At 45.3% G+C, this 20,044-nt stretch overlaps 1 protein-coding gene across 1 annotated transcript in view; it reads right to left on the reverse strand.

The window, feature by feature from the left end:
- Positions 1 to 8,933: 8,933 nt before the first annotated feature.
- Positions 8,934 to 20,044, reverse strand: part of Nup133 (nucleoporin 133) — a 40,405-nt gene continuing 29,294 nt past the window's right edge. The window contains exons 20-26 of the mRNA XM_038313341.1: positions 18,652 to 18,810; positions 16,268 to 16,403; positions 15,656 to 15,774; positions 14,202 to 14,282; positions 12,534 to 12,598; positions 10,832 to 10,920; positions 8,934 to 9,133 (exon numbers count right to left, since the gene is read on the reverse strand). Of these exons, the coding sequence (XP_038169269.1) occupies positions 8,997 to 9,133; positions 10,832 to 10,920; positions 12,534 to 12,598; positions 14,202 to 14,282; positions 15,656 to 15,774; positions 16,268 to 16,403; positions 18,652 to 18,810 (786 nt within the window). The 3' untranslated portion in view covers positions 8,934 to 8,996. The remainder of the gene's footprint in view (positions 9,134 to 10,831; positions 10,921 to 12,533; positions 12,599 to 14,201; positions 14,283 to 15,655; positions 15,775 to 16,267; positions 16,404 to 18,651; positions 18,811 to 20,044) is intronic.

Raw genomic sequence — 20,044 nt, forward strand, 5'->3', positions numbered from 1 at the left:
TTAGCTCAGGTTTTATATAGTCCTTGGAGCTCTCACCACACCGCCCCGAAGGAATGTTGCTGCCCTTCCCAAGCCATATTTGGGTGTCGGGCACTAGAGTCCTTCCTTCGGCTGGTTCTCAGCCTAGGTCCCCGCCCGGGGCTTCTGCACTGACCAAAGAAGGAGAGGACTGGCCCTGGCCCAGGTAGCTAGGACCGGACCGGGCCATATATGGAGAGTATCCCCAGCTGTCCGCCCCTCCCAACTGCCTCCAATGCTCACTGCAGAGATGGGCTGGGCCAAAGGTCACTGTTTTTGCAGATGACTGGTCTTCATTTCCCAAACTATACCTGTTTCAAAGGTCCCCCCAGCTCTGCCCACCCTGGGCACACGAGCCGCTGAGAAGGTACCGAATTCCTGACCTGACATGTTATACCCCATGTATGGGTTAACTCAGGCTACCAAGCCCTGATGCTTAAGCCCAAGGGAGGGAGGGAGCCCTGTGGTCAGGTGAGCTGGGAGGGGTCACAGGCTCCAGATAGGGATGGAAAAATGAGCCCCACATTTGAATTCCATTTTCCTTCCCACTTCAAGGGCCCCCAAGTCAGAGATCGGACCCACATCCTCCTCCCCAGAAACACCCCCCGCCCCCACAGATTGTCAGTCAGTGTAGGGCATGCAGCTGTCACAGGGCAGACAACTGTTGGAGAGGGGGGGAGGTGGCAGCGAGAGGAGGCATGGGGGTTATGTGGCCCTGGCACACGGCATGTGAGACCAGGGCACTAGAGCTGTCCCCTATATTCTGCAGTGTTCTCGCGGAAGGAATAGAGGGGCCAGAGTGTGTGTGGGTCCCTAACTCCAGAACTCTCATTTAGTTGACTGGGTTGAGGAGGTGATACCCCTTTGGTGGCATTGTGTCCCTCCCCTGGGTCTGAAAGAAGGGAGAGAGTTGGTGACGGATATCCTAAGGGGCACCAAGACCTTACACGGGAGCCCAGGAGTGCCTTCTCCCAGGCAGACTCATCTTTATATTTAGAGGATGATGCCTGTCAACCCGGCTGCTTCCCATCCACCTTGGAGCCACCACCTGCCAGGCCTGGGTGGGTTCTATTTATACCGCCGATAGATGAGGATCTGCCTTGGGGTTTCTAGGAGCTACTTATGGAAGGTGGGGTGGGGATGAGTAGAGGTTGTTCGTCTTGTGGCGCCTGTCTCAATTTGGTCAGGGAGGAACAGAAAGCCTAAGAAAGTGCTATGTAGCCAACCACATATTTTGGGGGTGCGTCGGAGCCAAGCCACCATGGAGCCGCTCACTTTTCTGATGGCTCGAGCGATCCTAAAATAGCTGTTCACATTTGGAGTGGAGACCAGCTCAGCAGCTGGGACAGGTGCAGATGCTCTGAGGACAGAGGCCCGCGGAGCTTCCTCCAGACTCCCCCACAGCTCCCCCTAAACTGTGGGCTGCACAGCCTAACAGGGTCACTATTAGCTGTGGCTTTGTCTTTACTCCATGCTGGGGCAACAGAACTATTAGAAAGAAACACGCAGCAAAGGCACAGTGTGTCCAGCTTTGGGGAGTCGTTTATTGGGCTCTGAGCATAGGGAGAATGTTCTGATGCCATTCCTGGACATCAGAGGGGCTGGGCTGGAAGTACTGCCCCAGATTCCAGCAAGCCTGCTCACTGTGACTCTTGCTTATCCCACTACAAAGTCTTCTCTGCTCAGCACGACATCAGCACATCCAGAGTCGACCTTGACCAAGTGCCTGCAAACCCAGGAAACCCACCGCACCACACCTGGCACAGCAGCGGGCAGGTGCGTGGGGCAGATGCACTCTGACCTCAGCGGCACCGCCCCTTCCTTGCCTCACAAGGGCTCTCTCTGGAATCCTGGCTAGTTTCAAACTCACCATCTTCCTGCTGGCCTCCCGGATGCTTGTAGGCAGGGCTGTACGTTCAGGCTTTTCTCCACTTTGCCCCTTCCCATCTCACACCACCAAGAGGCAAACGGACAGAGAGCAGGCAACACTGCAAAGGCAGCAGCCAGGGCAGCTCCACTCTTCTACCTTTGCAGCCTGGAACCAGAGCCCCACGGAGGTGCACATGAGAGGCCAGAGGATAGTTCTGCAGAGCTGGTTCTCTCCTTCCACCTTCACGTAGATTCTGGGGGCTGAGCTCAGGCTGCCAGGTTTGCTGTGCTGGCCGGCTGAACCGTATGCTGGCCCCAGAAACTGGCCCCTATGTACATCAAAATGCGGATCTGTACAAGGGACCTAGACCTAGCAGGTGAGGAAAAACTTTTGGCAAGGCTTTGCTGAGAACAGAGTCGCGGTGAGCAAAGTACCCACCACACCTCGTTAAGAAACAAAAGGTGCTCCGGCACACCAGGCCCACCGAAACAAGAACCCAAGGCTTTCTGGTTAAACAGTTGCTTGTGTGTATTTTCTTCACATGAAGAAAAAGTGACATGCCTTTAAAAAAATGTTCTGGCCAGGGCTAATGGTGCACACTTGCACTCCCAGCACCTGGGAGGCCGCCGCCCGAGAGTCTGAGGCTAGCCAGAACTGCATACCAGATCTTATCTTAGAAGAAGCTTGTTACTCACTCATAAGTGGCTTTTAGACATAAAGCAAAGAAAAAGCAGCTTACAATTTACAATCCCAGAGAACCTAGACAACAAAGAGGACCTTAAAAGAGACATGCATGGATCTAATCAACATGGAAAGTAGAAAAAGATAAGATCTCCTGAGTAAATTGGGAGCATAGGGATCATGGGGGAGGGCAGAAGGGGAGAGGAAAGGAGGGGAGAAAAATATATAGCTCAATAAAAACAATTTTAAAATGTTTGTTATATATATGTATATATTGTATAAAACACACATATATGTAGAAATTATATGTATGTATATACTGTGAAAAATAGATAACACATATCCATATTGTATAACATATGATGTAAACATACAATATATATGTATACTTTTTATTTTTTAAAAATATTTTGTATGGTTTATTTAACCTTATTTTATGTGCACTGGTGTGAAGGTGTCAGATCCCCTGCAACTGGATCTTCAGACAGTTGTGAGCTGCCACGTGGGTGCTGGGAATTGAACCCGGGTCCTCTGGAAGAGCAGTCAGTGCTCTTAACCACTGAGCCATCTCTCCAGCCCCGATATATACTTTTTAGTACATATGGTGTTTAATATGTAGGTTCTTGTCATCTTGAGACGGAGTCTCACTATATAGCAGTGGCTGGCTTAGAGCTCTCTATGTACACTAGGCTGGTCTCAAATTCAGATCCACCTAGTTCTGCCTCCCAAGAGCTAGGATTAAAGGCATGTGCCACTAGGTCATATGTGGACTTTTTATACATGAATATATAGTCATTGTGAGGACAGAATGGGAGTGGGTGGAGGAGGCTGTAGTTAGCCTGGAAACACTCAAGAATATGGGACCATGAATCTGAAGGAGATTTCTGGCCTTTCCCGCAGTAGCCAGCCAAGAGAATGAAACAGTGAGTCTGCCTCTAGGGCTCATACAGGCTGCCAGGGCTTCTTACTGGGGCTTATAGAACAACATCTATGGGTAAACTGGCCTCGGCATTTCAGTTTGTAAAAGGACCGAACATGGAGGGAACTGCCGACTCAGGCTCACCGAGTCAATGCTGAGATCACAGGCAATGCGTCTGGTAGCAGTGACGGCGCAGAAAGCCACACATATCTTCCTGAGACACCTGCATGAAGACTCAGCCATTATTTTTTTAAAATATTTATTATGCATACAATATTCTGTCTGTGTGTATGTCTGCAGGCCAGAAGAGGGCACCAGACCTCATTACAGATGGTTGTGAACTCAGGACCTTTGGAAGAGCAGGCAATGCTCTTAACCACTGAGCCATCTCTCCAGCCCCCCCCCCCCCCCGACTCATCCATTACTGATGGTTGTGGTGTCCTTTAATCCCAGGATTTAGGATTTAGATCATCCAGACCCTATTGTAATGTGTCTGTTTGTTTTAATCAATGTAGAAAGTGAAAAACATTCTCAATGAGTGACCACCTATCAACTCTCATGAGTTAAGACCCACTGTTTTGTTTCTCAGTCACATAGTAAATCAGTAAAATCTGACATCCACTTTGCTAAGCAGGTACTTAGCTCTGGCTCTAACCTAAAGATATCAGCATTCCAGAGACTTCTCAGTGCACCACACCCAGAGCCACAGTGACTCCAGAGACCGATTAGGGCAATCTTTAAAAACATGGCTTTCCTTAATATTTTAAATCAAAATATAATTAAATTATTTCCCCCTTCCCATGCCCCTCTAACACCTCATATTACTCCCTGTCCCCTGCTCTCAAATTCACGGTCTCTTTTAACTGCTGACCTAAATATATAAACACAACCTGGTCCGTCCACGCAATATCACTTCTATGTGTATTATTTAAGGGCTGGTATTAGATAACCAATTAGGGGCAGGGGAGGCAATCTGTTTTGTTTCTTAAGACAAGATCTTGCTTTGCTGGCCAGCTGGCTTTGAACTTAGTATCTTCTGTCTCAGGCTCTGGTGTTGGAATTATAGGTGTGTGTCACCAAACTTGACTCAATCCTACAATCCTTGGAACAGGAGAGCAGGCCTGGGATGGCTGAACTCAACAGGAGCAGGACTGAGTCGGTGACCTGGGGCATAGAGGGCCTGAGGCAGCAAACTCCACAAGAGCAAGACTGAGCCAGCGACCTGGGCCGGAGCAGACCTGAGACCTCCACAGGAGCTCAGGGTGTTGAGCAAATGGGTCAGAGTCAGAGACCACTCTGGGTCCAGGCATGAATCTGGGACCTTTGAGGGAGTAGACCTAAGCCAGGACCCCTAAGGGTCTGGGCATGAGTCTGGGACCTCTGAGGAACTAGACCTGAGCCAAGATGTCTGGGGGCCTACGAGTGAGTCTGGGACCTCTGAGGGAATAGGCAGGAACCAGAAACCTCTGCAGGTCCAGGCATGAGTCTGGGACCTCTGGGGGAGTAGGCCTGAGACAGGTCCTCTATGAGTCTGGGAGCACCCGAGTCTGGGACCTCTGAGGAAGAAGACCAGAGCCAGAGACCTTTGCAGGACCAACCCCAAGCCAGGGACCTCAGCAGGAACAGATCCAGACCAAGGACATTTACAAAAACAGGTCTGAGCTGCCAACCTAGACAGTGCAGGCCTGAGAAACCAAAATCCACGGGAGCAGAGCAAACCCCAGAAGCACTGAATGACCTCCAGGAACAAGGAGTGACCAACAGGGTAACTAGAACCGTGGCATTGACTGTACCACGAGGAACAACCATCCGAGCCTTGGATCCACTGGCACCTAGAATATTAATAACCAGAGTCACAGACAGCCCCAATCACACCAATTAGAGGAAAAGATTAGTAGACAAGGTAAGAACACATGCAACACCACAAGAGCAACACAACACCAGTAAAATCTAGAGACCCTACAACAGTAAGACTGAACAACCAAATATAGATGAAGCAGAAGAAAATGACCTAAAAAATAACTTCAGGAGAATGTTTGAGACTCTTAAAGAGGAAATGAGAAATTCCCTCAAAGAAATGGAGGAAAAGACAAACAAAAAAATTAGAAGACATCAGCAAATCCCTTAAAGAAAACCAAGAAAAAGCAATCAAATATATGAAAAAAAAAAACTACCTAAGACTTGAAAACTGAAATAGAGATAATAAAGAAAACATAAGCTGAGGGAATTATAGAAACAGAAATGAGAAAACGATCAGGAACCACAAATACAAGCATGAACAGCAGATTACAAGAGATGGAAGAGAGAATCTCAAGCACTGAAGTTATAATAGAGGGAATAGACTCATCAGTCAAAGAAAACATTAAATCTAACAAAAGCTTAACCCAAAATATCTAGGAAATATGGGACATCATGAAAAGACCAAACTTAAGAATAACAGGTATAGAAGAAGTTGTTCAACTCAAAAGCACAGAAAATATATTTAACAAAATCATAGAAGAAAACTTTCCCAACCTAAAGAAAGATATGCCTATGAAGATACAAGAAGCATACAGAACACCAAATAGACTGAATAAAAAGAAAAAGAAAACTCACCCAAGAGAACTAGACCACAGGAAACAATCAAATTGAGAGATGAAATCAGCAAAATAGAAACAAAGAAAACAATACAAAGAATCAATGAGACAAAGAGTTGGTTCTTTGAGAAAACCAACAGACAGACCTTTACTCAAACTAACCAAAAGGCAGAGAGAATATCCAAATTAACAAAATCAGAAATAAAAAAGGGGATATAACAGCAGACATGGAGGAAATCCTGAGAATCATTATGTCATAATTCAAAAACCTATACTCCACAAAATTGGAAAGCTTAAAGGAAACGGACAACTTTCTGGATAAATATCACTTACCAAAATTAAATCAAGACCAGATAAGCAAATTAAACAGACCTATAACTGAAGAAATAGAAACAGTCATCAAAAGTCTCCCAACCAAAAAAGGCCAAGGCCCAGATGGTTTCAGCTCAAATTCTACAAGATTTTCAAAGAAGAACTAATACCAATACTCCTCAAATTATTCCACACAATAGAAACAGAAGGAACATTGCCAAACTCTTTTTTTTAAATATTTATTTATTATGTATACAATATTCTGTCTGTGTGTACGCCTGAAGGCCAGAAGAGGGCACCAGACCTCATTACAGATGGTTGTGAGCCACCATGTGGTTGCTGGGAATTGAACTCAGGACCTTTGAAAGAGCAGGCAATGCTCTTAACCTCTGAGCCATCTCTCTAGCCCCTGCCAAACTCTTTTTATGAGGCTACAATTACCCTGATACCCAAACCACAGAAAGACAATACTAAGAAAGACAATTACAGATCAATCTCACTCATGAACACTGATGCAAAAATACTAAATAAAACACTGGCAAATCAAATCCAAGAACACATCAGAACCATCATCCATTATGATCAAGTTGGCTTCATCCCAGAGATACAGGGATGGTTCAAAATAAAAAAAATCTGTCAACGTAATCCACCATAAAACAAAATGAAAAACAAAAACCACATTATCATCTCATTAGATGCTGAAAAAGCTTTCAACAAAATACAACATCCCTTCATGATAAAGGTCTCAGAGAAAGCAGAGCTACTAGGAACATACCAAAACATAATAAAGGCAATATACAGCAAGCCAATAGCCAACATGTTAAATGGAGAGAAACTCACAGCAATCCCACTGAAAAAACAAGGTTGTCTACTCTCTCCATATCTATTCAATATAGTTCTTGAGATCCTAGCTAGAGCAATAAGACACCAAAAGGAGATCAAGTGGATACAAACCGGAAAAGAAGTCAAATTCTCACTATTTGCTGATGATATGACAGTTTATATGAGCGACCCCAAAAGTTCTACCAAGGAACTTCTACAACTCATAAACACTTTCAGCAATGTAGCAGGATACAAGATTAACTAAAAAAAAAAAAAATCAGTAGCCCTCCTGTGCACAGATGATAAAAGGGCTGAGAAAGAAATCAGAGAATCAACACCCTTCACAACAGCCACAGATAGCATAAATATCTCGGAGTAACTCTAGCCAAACAAGTGGAAGACCTGTATGACAAGAGCTTTAAAACTTTGAAGAAAGAAATTGAAGAAGACACCAGAAAGTGGAAAGATCTTCCATTCTTTGTGGTAGGCAGAATTAATATAGTAAAAATAGCAATTGTACCAAAAGCAACCTACAGATTCAATGCAATGCCCATCAAAATCCCAGCAAAATTCTTCACAGACCTCAAAAGAACGGTACTCAACTTCATATTGAAAAGCAAAAAACCTAGAATAGCCAAAACAATCCTGTACAATAAAAGAACTTCTGGAGGCATCACAATCCCTCACTTCAAATTCTACTACAGAGCCATAGTACTGAAAACAGCCTGGTATTGGCATAAAAACAGACAGGAGGACCAATGGAACTGAATGGAAGACCCGGATATATAATCCACACACTTTCGAACACCTGATTTTTGACACAGAACTTGGAAACAACCTAAATGTCCCTCGACTGAACAATGGATAAGGAAAATGTGGTACATTTACACAATGGAGTACTATACAGCAGAAAAAAATGAGTCTGAAATTAGCAGGCAAATGGAGCTAGAAAGCATCATTTTGAGTGAGGTAGCCCAGACCCAGAAAGACCATTATCACATGTACTCACTCATCAACGGTTTTAAAACATAAAGCAAAGAAAACCAGCCTACAAATCACAATCCCAGAGAACCTAGGCAACAACGAGGACCCTAAGAGAGACATACGTAGATCTAATCTACATGGGAAGTAGAAAAATACAAGATCTCCGGAGTAAATTGAGAACATGGGGACCTTGGGAGAGGGTTGAAGGGGAGGGGAGAGGCAGGGAGGGGAGCAGAGAAAAATGTAGAGTTCAATAAAAATCAATTAAAAAAAGAAAGAAAGAGAAAAGAAAAACCAATCCTTAGAACAGGTATATTGTACACAAGGAGACAGGGCCAGAGAGAAACTGCCTGCCTCCTTAGACCAAGGAAGGCTGGAGAAAGGGCAGCCACATAGATACAAGGGTGACTTCAAGTGGAAAATGAGAATATCTTACAACTGAAAGAAAATTAGGGTTATGCCCCAATTTTGTATTATAGCTCCCAAAATAAAGCATGCAAAAACTTTGCTGCCACAGATATAAACTTCAAGTTGATTAAAACCTCGTTTTTTTTTTAAACTCAAATTTTTTTTTTAAATATTTATTTATTATGTATACAATATTCTGTCTGTGTGTATGCCTACAGGCCAGAAGAGGGCACCAGACCTCATTACAGATGGTTGTGAGCCACCATGTGGTTGCTGGGAATTGAACTCAGGACCTTTGGAAGAGCAGGCAACGCTCTTAACCTCTGAGCCATCTCTCCAGCCCTAAACTCAAATTTTTATAAGCAAACATTTATACAAATTTCAGAAACAACCATTTTTACAAATGTCACATCTGTCCCTGGACATAATATTCATAATTTGCTTTTAGAACAAACTCAAAGTAAGGGTTGGATTTCAGGTTTCCCAGCTGCTCTGCCTGAAGCAGGTCCTTCACCTCTGGCAAGTATTCGCTGAGCTGGATGCCTGCAAACAGAAGACACAGTCACTGCCCAGGGAACAAGAGGCTGGTGGTGCCCACTGAGCTAAGGTGCGCCACACTGGAGCCTCCTCCCAGTCACGGTGCCCTCTGTCTGACAATGGCCTCTTCAGTGCCACCTGCAGGCTTTGACTGGGAAAAGCAGCCACTCCAGGTGAGGTCTGTAGTCTGCAATTTTCATTTTCTACAGTTTAAGACACCTTTAATCCCAGCACTCAGCACTCGAAGATAGATGTAGGCAGATCTCTGAGTTTGAGGCCATCCTGGTAACATAGCTAGTTCTAGTTCCAGGACAGTCAGAGCTACACAGAGAAGCCCTGTCTCAAAAAAACCACAAGACATTCCTTCAATACAGACGTTTTCAACTAGCAGTCATTTCTGTGTTGCCCTATTTGGAGAATAAGGTAACAGAAATCTGTCACAGAGCTAGCCAAAAGACTGTAAAGGTGTCAGTTTAACCGGGGCGCCTGTCCCGTCACAGCACACAGGAGGCTGAGGGAGGGAATCCCTTGAACCCGAAAGCTCAAGTACAAGGCAGAAAACATTCTCTTATTTTTATTTCTAAATTATAGTTTTAATGTCTAAGATGGATGTGCATATCTATCTTGCAACTTCATTTTTAGAAAATTATGCATGTGAGCATTCTGCTTGCAAGTCTGTGTATGCATATGTGCCCTGTGTCCTCTGAGGTCAGGTGTCCTATTCCCTAGAAATGGAATTACAAACAGTTGTGAGCCACCATGTGGGAATCAAACTCAGCTCCTCTGGAAGAACAGCAAGTACTCTTAACTGTTTAGCCATCTCTCCAGCCCCAATTTTTAATTTTTAAATTAATCTTCTTTAAAAAATTATTTATTGAGGCATTTGTTTTATGTGTATGAGTGTTTTGCTTGCGAGTACGAATGTCTACCACATGTGTCTGGTGCCTGCAAAGGTGAGGACTTCAGATTCCCTAGGACTGGAGTCAGAGACAGTTGTGAGTCACTGTGTGGACGCTGGAATTGAACAAACGTTCTTAACTGATGAACCACCTCTCTAGCGTGTGTATGTGTGAAGGTCAGATGACAGTTTTGGGGAGTTGGTTGTCTCCTTCACCATATGGGTCACGGTGATTGAATTCAGGACCTCAGGCGTGATCAAGTGTCTTCACCTGCTGAGCCAGCGCAGCAGCCCTCGCTTTTATTTCATGTGCCGTGTTTGTGCCGTGTGTGCGGGTGATTATGGAGGCCAGAAGTGGGTTCTGTTTACTAAGGAACTGGAGTTACAGGCAGTTGTGAGCTGCCTGCCATGGGACTTTTCGGGCTACAACCAGAGTCTGTGTCATCGGGTAGAGAACTGCACCTTAACCCTGGTCTCCCAGTGCAGAGCAGAAAAGCAGCTGCACTGAGAACCAGCTTCATCCATGTGTGATCTTGTTTCATCTGACTCTCTGTGCCATGCCAATGTTGGCAACACCCAATTCCCATGATATCCAAAACCAACAAACATCGGTTCTTCCTTCCTTCTTTTGTTCCTTCTGGAAACAAGGTTTCTCTGTGTCATAGTCTTGGAACTCCCTTTTCAGACCAGGCTGGCTTCAGACTCACAGAGATCCGCCTGCCTCTGCCTCCTGAGTTGGGATTAAAGACATGCTCCACCACTCTGGGCTGCGGCATTTAATTTTTAACAGTTAATAAACCACTTACCATCTTTTATAAGTTTCTGCAAGATCTTCACAAACACACTGTCTTTAGAGACTTCGATTGGATCATCTTTGCCGTCCGAACTAGACCAGCTGGAAGAGAAAATCATGAGGAAAATGGAATCAACCTGGCAGCTGAAGCAAATGGTTTTGTTTGCTACTGTGGTTTTCTCTTGATGGCCGAGGGATGGAGTGTCAAGTTCTGCAATTCTGCTTCAAGTTATCAAAATAATGGGCTTTAAATAGGGACTCATCTAACTCTGTTTTGACCTAAGCTACACTGGCAGCAGATGCCATGCCATGGCTACCAACACAGTTTTAAAAAGGCTTTCCTGACCCCACAGGGGGTGGGAGTGGGGGGTGCACAGCATTTTGCTATGTAGTGCAGTATGTAGTGCCGGCTGGCCCTAAGTTCTTGACCCTCATGCTTCAGCCTCTCAGGTGCTAGAATTGTGTGTATCATGATACCCCGTGTGAGGCGCCTTTCTGAAGAAAATGCTCCAAGTAACAAACCCAGTCAGTATCCTGAAAGGCTGCCTGTTTCAGCATAGTAGTAGAAACAATTTTCAGCAAATTCTCTTTCCTGAACATGAATGCACAGCAACAAGGTGAAGAAGAGTGGACCTGAACACACAGCACTGCCTCCTGATGCTGAAGGTACACAGGCACAGGCACCCTAAAAGTCAAACTAGAAGCTAGGACAAGAGCTAACAAGATGGCTCAGTGGGTAAACACACTTGCCATGCAAGTCTGATGACCCATGTTTGATACCTGGTAAAGGTAGGTGGAAGGAGAGAATTGATTCCGGAACGTTGTTCTCTGACCTCTACCTGTGTGCTGCTGCCTCTCTGTGCACACACACACACACACACACACAAAAAAAGATTTTAAACCAGGACAAGTTGTAATAAAAATCACACCCATGCTGGGCGGTGGTGGCGCACGCCTTTAATCCCAGCACTCGGGAGGCAGAGGCAGGCGGATCTCTGTGAGTTCGAGGCCAGCCTGGTCTACAAGAGCTAGTTCCAGGACAGGCTCTAAAAAAACTGCAGAGAAACCCTGTCTCGAAAAACAAAAAACAAAAAAACAAAACAAAACAAAACAAAAAATCACACCCATGTGGCGGCTCCCGATCGTCTGTGACTCTAATTTGGGGGTAACACCTGCTGACCTCTGTGGGCACCAGGCACACATGTGTTGCACATGCACTCAGCAAAACATTCATAGACATAAACTAGATCTTAAAAATAAAATAAAAGCCAGGTGGTAGTGGCACACACCTTTAATGCCAGCACTCAGGAGGCAGAGGAAGGAGGATCTTTGTGAGTTCAAGGCCAGCCTGGTCTATAGAATGAGTCCCAGGACATCCAAGACTACACAAAGAAACCCTGTCTCAAAAACCCAAAAGAGCTAGGTGGAGGTGCACGCCTTTAATCCTAGCACTCAGGAGCCAGAGGCAGGCAGATCTCTGTGAGTTTGAGGCTAGCCTGGTCTACAGAGCGAGTTCCAGGACAGCCAGGACAGCCAAGGCTACACAGAGAATCCCCATTTTAAAGAACAAAACAAAACAGCAAGATTACCAATGAAACTGCCACTACGTTCTAAGCATGCTGCAATACCCAGAAGCACATAAGCCCGACTGTGCACCAAGCTACAGCTCTGATGGGAGCAGTCCTGCCTGGGACTGTGCCCCAGCAAGGTCTTACTCGTCTCTCTGCAGGGCTCTGCACAGGATCTCCAGCTTCAGCTCATCGATGCTCACATCCTCCTCCTTCACAGCAAAACACAACGACCTGATTAAAACTGGGCTTTAAAATGTACAACTTTAATTGCATTAACCCCTAATTAACACTGTTGTTCTGCATTAATTCATGACCACCACCACCATTTATAAAATTTATTTTTTATGTTTATGAATATTTTGCTTGTATGTGTGTAAGTGCACTGCAGGTGTGCAGGATGCACAAGGGGGCTAAGAAAAAGGGCACAGGATCTTCTGGAACTGGAGTTACAGATGGCTGTAAGCTGCCATGTGGGTGCTAGGCACACACCTGGGATCTCTGCAAAAGGAGCAAAGTTCTTAACTTCTGAGACACCTCTCCCAGTCCCCTGCTCCCTCCTTCTCTAAAGTGTTAGTACTGCTGATATCTGTGCTGACTTCAGATCACTCTGAGTGCATCAGGAACACTAAGAGGTTAAGATTATTAATGGGGTTATATAGGGGGAAATCCTAGTGAGTAAAGTGTTTGCCTTGCAAATAAGAGGATCCGGCCCTGGAATGCATGTACAAATGCTGGGTGAGGTGGTGCACACTTGTAATCCCAGCAGTGGGGAGGGAGAGAACGGAGGATCCCTGGGTCTCACTGGCCAATGCAACCTAATTGGTGAGCTTCAGGGCAACAAACAACCTTGTCTCAAAGGATGTGGACGTTGCTCCTGAGGATGATACTCAAGGCTGTCTGCGGTGGGAACTCCTGCCCTCTGACCTCCATACCCACGTGCACAGATGTATGCATGCATACATGAACACAAATGCATAGAACAAAACACCTGTGAGCTTAGCAGCCGGGAGGTGGGAGGCTGAATTAAGGATTGCTGTCACACCAATATCCTGTCTCAATCCCACCCCCCAATTCCAAAATGGGCCAAAGGGATGGCGCAGCTATGGACAGCACTCTCTGTTCTTAGAGAAGAACTGGATGTGGTTTCTGGCATCCAGATGGTAGGTGACAACTGTCTGTAAATTTAGTTTCAGGGAAGCTGACGTGCTCTTCTGGCCTCTACGGGCATTGCACACACATGACACACTTTAAAAAAAAAATCCCACAACAAAAATAAGGTGTGGAAAAAGTTACCATTATGACTCTTAAGCCCACCAAACAACTGATTGCACAGCCAAGAAGCAGAAGCACATGCTTCATGGCCTCTGAAGGCGGAAAGGCAGCTTCCACTAGGTGGCTATGGAAGACTACCTCAAGACTTTGAAAAGCTCCGTTAAAAAAACCCTATAGGGACCAGTGCTCAGCAGCTGTAGGCATTTTCCAGAAAGCCAAATGACCTGAATTTACTCCTGGGAATCTACCTGTTGAAGAGAAAACCAGCTCCGGCAAGCTCCACAGATAACACAGATACCCATCCCCAATCCCCCCACTTGCACAGAAAAGGCCGCCTGGACATGTGAGAGGATTCGCTAGAACTGGTGCTTGCTGTCAGCTCTTCCAACGGTCTGGTTGGCTGGCTGTCTTCCAAGAGCCACAGGGAAGTAACCTTAGACTCTTAACCAAAACTCGCAGAGACCCGCCTGCCTCTGCCTGCTGAGTGCTGGGATTAAAGGTGTGTGCCACCATGCCCAGCTAGACAGAGAGATTTCTTACCTCATCAATATATTCCAGCAAGTCCAAGGCTTTCTTAAAGTCATATTCATTGGCTCTCCTGTTCTCCTCACATATGTACAGCTGCAACAAGTTCCACGATAGATTAACCAGAAAGGTTTACCAAGAAAATAAGCCACGGGTTTCTTTGATATAATCTGCACACAGTTTTGTGGCCAAGAACAGTGTCACATTCGGGAGCTATATTCCGGTTAGAGCAGTCTGTCTAACAACACATATTCTCAGCCAGGAACTCATATAACAGGACATACATTCTTTTTAAAGTGCCAGGAATTTTAGGTTAAGAAGATAGAGTAAACTTTTCAGCAGGCCTCATGTTCAATCTCTCACATAAATTCCTGCTTTTGGGCTCAGAGGGCTATTCAGCTCATGGCTTTTGGAATGCTCCTCTTCGAAATGGCTTTAAAAACTACAACCTAGCATACAGCTGGGCTTGGTGCGAGTGCCTGCCTCGGTTCTGATGTCCGACTCTGTGAAAGCGAACTAACACTTCCTGGGTGACCCAGTCTCCCTGGCGAGTCAGATGCCGGATGCTGCACATTTCCTCAGAATCCGCCATCTTCTCATCAATAGGAGTTTTTCCTATCTTCTTCTGCTAATAATATATGTAATAGGACATATTTAGTTTTTACAAATTGTATATAATCCTTTAATAATATAAAAATCTTTTACAAATAACATATCTCATAGTTTTCATGGTCATACAGGCTTAAACCTAATACTCTGCGAATCCCTCTGCCCCCACCTTTGACGCTGGAGAGGAGCAATAAACAGACGGTGCGTCTGAGCGCGACGGGCCCCACACTTTCCTTCTCAGTGACACATGAAAGAGCGGAGCTTCCGGCCGGGATTTCAGACCTCTCAAGGAAGCGCTCTCAGAAGAGAGCGCCATTCGGAAGCTCTGTGGCCGACAGTGGCCTACACTCAAGACTCTGGCCTGCTTACTTTCCTTTAACTACGATTAGAGCAGACTCAGGGTGAAATGCCTGAGAGGAGGTGGAGGCAGTGTGTACACAACACCAGCAGCTCATCTGACGCGACCTAGATGCTCTGTCTTGCCTTGGATCATCTGGAAGTCAGGGGAAGGTGAAGGCAGCACCTGCAGCTTGTGCACCTTAGCGCCTCATACATACCTTTGCTATCAAGAGTCTGCAGAGTAACATTCTAGGGGGACAGTTACCTCACAGCACACACTCCTTTTCTGAGAAAGCAACTACCACGATTCCTACTAGTTCCTAGAATGAGCACCTGTACCTGGAGGGCCAGGGGAATTGCATCCTGCTAATTCTTCCTGCATCTAATAGTTTTTCTAGGGAAAAGGTCTCTGGAAGGTAGGAGGAGGAAGAAGATCCTGTTGGGAGCTCCACAGTATGGTCTAGAAAACCCAGGCCTGTTGAGTGCAGAAGCACGACAAGGCTGTGACGTACAACACTTACACCGATGAGCTGCGGGGCAGTCAACACAGGCATGGCGCTAAGACTCAGCTGTCTCTCGGTCAGCAGCTGCTCTGGCAGGGTCTCCTGGTGGAGCAGGAAGCGCTCCTGCTCAGCCATTGCTGGTGATCAAGAACAATGATGATATTTTCACCTCTGCTATCAGTCAAATGCATATAAAAACCAAACAGCTCTACAGGCAACTCACTGCTACCCCAGCATCTCCAGATGTGATGTCAGTAACTGAAAACACGGGATTATCTTTTCTCCAAGTTCTTAACTCGACGGCTTAGCTTTTTTATGTGTGTAAAAGTCAGAGGTTGACACTGGGTGTTTTCTTCAATTGCTCTGTGCCTTATTTTATTTAGACCGGGTCTCTTAAAAAATTGGAGCTCACTATTTGTCTAGACTGGCTGGCCAGCAAGCCCCAGGAACCCTCTTGTTCCCTACTCAGCAGAATAATAAAGGTATTAGTGATTCAAAGTACATGTCTGAGTGACAAAGTATGAACACCGAATAAAACAAGTAACAGCATTCCTACTGCAAGGAATGACTACAGGCCAGGCAGTCACAGTACGACTGATTCTACGCCTTCTCATTCCGCCTCCTTCTCACCCTCAATCTTCTCCTGCAGTGTGTCCTCTGAAAGGTCTGAAGCTAATGCAGCCAGTTTACTCAAGCCGAGAAGGGTTTTTTTCTTTGCAAAGTAACGGGTTTCCATATTTGCCAAACCAAGCAGTGTCGTATGAGCCTACAATAAACAAAACAAGAAAAAAAATCATAAGATGCTCTTGAAGTAGTTCAGCAAGTACCGAACCCATTTCTTCTCAAAGCGGTCTGGAAGAAGATACAGTGGTAAGTAGCGTACCTAACTGGGGTCAGTGCCAAAGCACTAAGCAATACACATCCAACTCTCAGACAGACATGGCAAGCACTGGAAAGGGAGCCTTAGGAAATACACACTCCGCCACAACTGTGCATTCGCTAAGCATCCTGTCACGAGCACTTTAATTTGCACTGTTTGTGCTCATAATTCTGTGTTATGTGTGCGTTTCTGTTTTGCACATGCATGTATGTGTATATGCAGGCCAGAGATGCTTGGTGTCTTTATCAGTCGCTCTCCAGCTTCTTGAGGCAGGATCTCTCAGTGAACTTGGAGCTCACAGACGTAAGGTTAGCTGTCCTATGAGCTCCGGGGATCTGCCCATCTCTGCCTTTCCAGTGTGAGATTATACGTGTGCGCTGCGGGTCTGGCTCCTCACAAGGGCTCTCAGGATCCCTACGCAGGTCCTTCCTTACATTGGGTAGCAAGCACTTTACTGAGACATCTTCCTGGATACCATGATTTGAATTTTTATTAGAAGTCATTAATAAGAAAAGACTTTTATGTAAAATCACTACTAAAATGTTAGCAATTTTCAAAATTGCAACAGACCAAGAACTGACAATCGAGTATTAGAAGTAAGACAACACCATTTCAATGTATGAGAGACTAAGAAGAATGCTGGTGAGATTAACCACCCTCTCACCGAGACAGGGTTTCTCTGTGTAGCTTTGGAGCCTATCCAGGAATTTGCTCTGTAGACCAGGCTGGCCTCTAACTCACAGAGATCCACCTGCCTCTGCCTCCCGAGTGCTGGGATTAAAAGCGTCTGCTGCCACCGCCTGGCAGCTGGTGAGACTTTTGTCAATTTGACATAAACCTATACATATCTGGGAATAAGGAATCTCAACTGAGTGACTGCCTCTTCCAGACTGGACTGTGGGCATGTCTGCTGGGATATTTTCTCTACTGCTAATTGATGTAAGAGGATCCACTGTGGGCAGTACTACCTTGGGCAGATGAGCTTGAGCTATATAAAAAGGTTGCTGAATGGGAACCTGAAGACAAGCCAGTAAACAACTTTCCTCTATGGTTCCTGTCTTTGCTTCTGTCCCGACTTCCTTCAGTGACCACTGTGACTGAGAAGTGTAAGCCAAATAAACCCTTCGTTCCCTAAGTTGTTCTTGGTCACAGTGCTTATCACTGCATCAGAAAGTAGGTTTGGACAGGAAGTGTATGTGGTTTTTTTTTTTTAATTTTATGATTTATTTATTTTATGTGCATTGGTGTGAAGATGTCAGATTCCCTGGAACTGGATTTTCAGACAGTTGTGAGCTGTGGGTGCTGGGAATTGAACCCAGGTCCTCTGGAAGAGCAGTCAGTGCTCTTAACCGCTGAGCCATTTCTCCAGCCCCGTACGTGTTAACAAATCATTAATAGAGCCGGGTGGCGGAGGCGCATGCCATTAATCCCAGCACTCAGGAGGCAGAGGCAGGCGGATCTCTGTGAGTTCAAGGCCAGCCTGGTCTACAAGAGCTAGTTCCAGGACAGACTCCAAAACTACAGAGAAACTCTGTCTCAAAAAAACCAAAACAAAACAACTCCAAAAACAAACAAAACAAAACCATTAATAGCATATTTTAAACAGAAAAAAAATTGTACGTTGACACATCTTAACTATATATATTCATAGAATGTAAGATGAAGTTTAAACATATATACACAATAGGAAAGGTTAAACAAGGCTAATTAGCATATCTATACTGTAAGAACTTATATTTGAGAGTCTATGAGATGGCTCATGAGATGAATGAACTTGGCACCAAGCCACTTGAGTTTGAGCCCTAGAACCTATGGTGGAAAGAACTAACCTTCTGACCCCACCCCACCCCCACCCAGTGCTCATGCATATGAACACACACACACAATAATGCAAAGAATTTAAGTCAGGTGTGGCATATCTTTTCATCCCAGCACTCAGAAGGCAGGAAACAACTAGATCTCTGTGGGTTGTGGCCAGCCTGGTCTACACAGTGAGCCCCAGGTCAGATAGAGCTACACAGTGAGACTCTGTCTCCTGTGAGAAAAAGTCCAGGCTGCATGGCTACAAACAACACTTTAATTAAAGACACTTAAACTGAACAACCAGCTGCTTCTCATAACCAAGCCGCCTTACCTTTTCTAGCTCTTGACTATTAATCTCATGTAACCAGCTGAGATGCTCATGGGCTTGCAGGAAATTTGCCAACTGTCCATGCTGAGAAATGGGCTGAGATAATAACTTGCCCCGCTTTCCTTTCTCCAGGTACCAACGGAAGAGGAAGTCTGAAAAATTCTACGAAGAATAGAGTAAGAATGTATCAACAGTTAATAAAACAGCTTTAAAAACATAAAATACTAAGTCCCTTTCAAAGACTTCCAAACAGATATCTTCAAATTTTTATTTTACATTTGTTTATCTGTGTATATGTGTGTGCACTTGTGTGTACACATGGATGTGCCACGGTGCACATGTGGAGGTCAGAGGACAACTTGAGGAGCTTGTTCTATCAGGCAGGTCCCAGGGATCTAACGCAGGCCGTCAGACTTGGTGCTAAGTCACCTTGCAGAATCTTTTAGCAAGTAATTCCTATATTCTAAGAATATCTGTGCTGGGGCTGAGGAGATGGCTCAGCAGTTAAATCACTGGCTGCTCTTACAGAGGAATCAAGTCCAATTCCTAGCACCCACGCGGTGGCTCACAACTGTCTTAATTCCTGGTGACCCAACACCTTCTTTCCGGCTTCCTCGAGCACCAGACATGCATGTGACGGAGACATACATGTAGGCAAAACATCCATATACATTTGATTAAAAAGCAAAACAAAACAAAGTTTGTGTTCCATACAGTTAGTGTCTGTTGCACACGGGACAATGCACTCCTGTTCCTGAACTCAATCATCTCTCTTGACAACCCTTGGGCCGGCTCAGCGGGGATCCTGCTAGGAAGTACTGATGTGAGGCCTGGAGAGCTGACTCAGCAATGAAGAGCACTTGTTGCTCTTGCAGAGGACCTGGATGTGATTCTCAGAACCACGTGATGGCTCACAACCACCAATAACTACAGTTTCAGGGATCTGATGTCCTCTTCTGACCTCCTCGGGCACCAGGCATGCATATGTTACACATATATACACGTGCATGCAAAACACTCATAAACAAACATAACCGAAAATTATTTTCTTTTGTTTTAATTAAACACCAGAAAATAAAAGAGAGAGAGAGGAGGAGAGAAGAACCCACTGGCATCAGCATTAATAAAGGGAGACTGGCACCCACTGGCCCTCATGGGAGCAGACTTAGTTACATTAAAACCTGTTTTCAGCTGGGCATGGTGGTTTTACTCCCAGCACTTCGGAGGGAAGGGCAGGTGGATCTCTCTGAGTTCAAGGTTTAATCTACAAAAGTAGTTCTAGGTCAATCAGGAGAGAGACAAAAGCAAACATGTTTTCCTCGGGCACACTGGGCACACCTCAAGCCATTGACAGCCACTTGTAGCCAGTGCTTCCCTTTAGGGACAACACAAGTAT

This window comes from Arvicola amphibius, chromosome 15 (genome assembly GCF_903992535.2).
Source record: "Arvicola amphibius chromosome 15, mArvAmp1.2, whole genome shotgun sequence".
Taxonomy (NCBI): Eukaryota; Metazoa; Chordata; class Mammalia; order Rodentia; family Cricetidae; genus Arvicola; species Arvicola amphibius.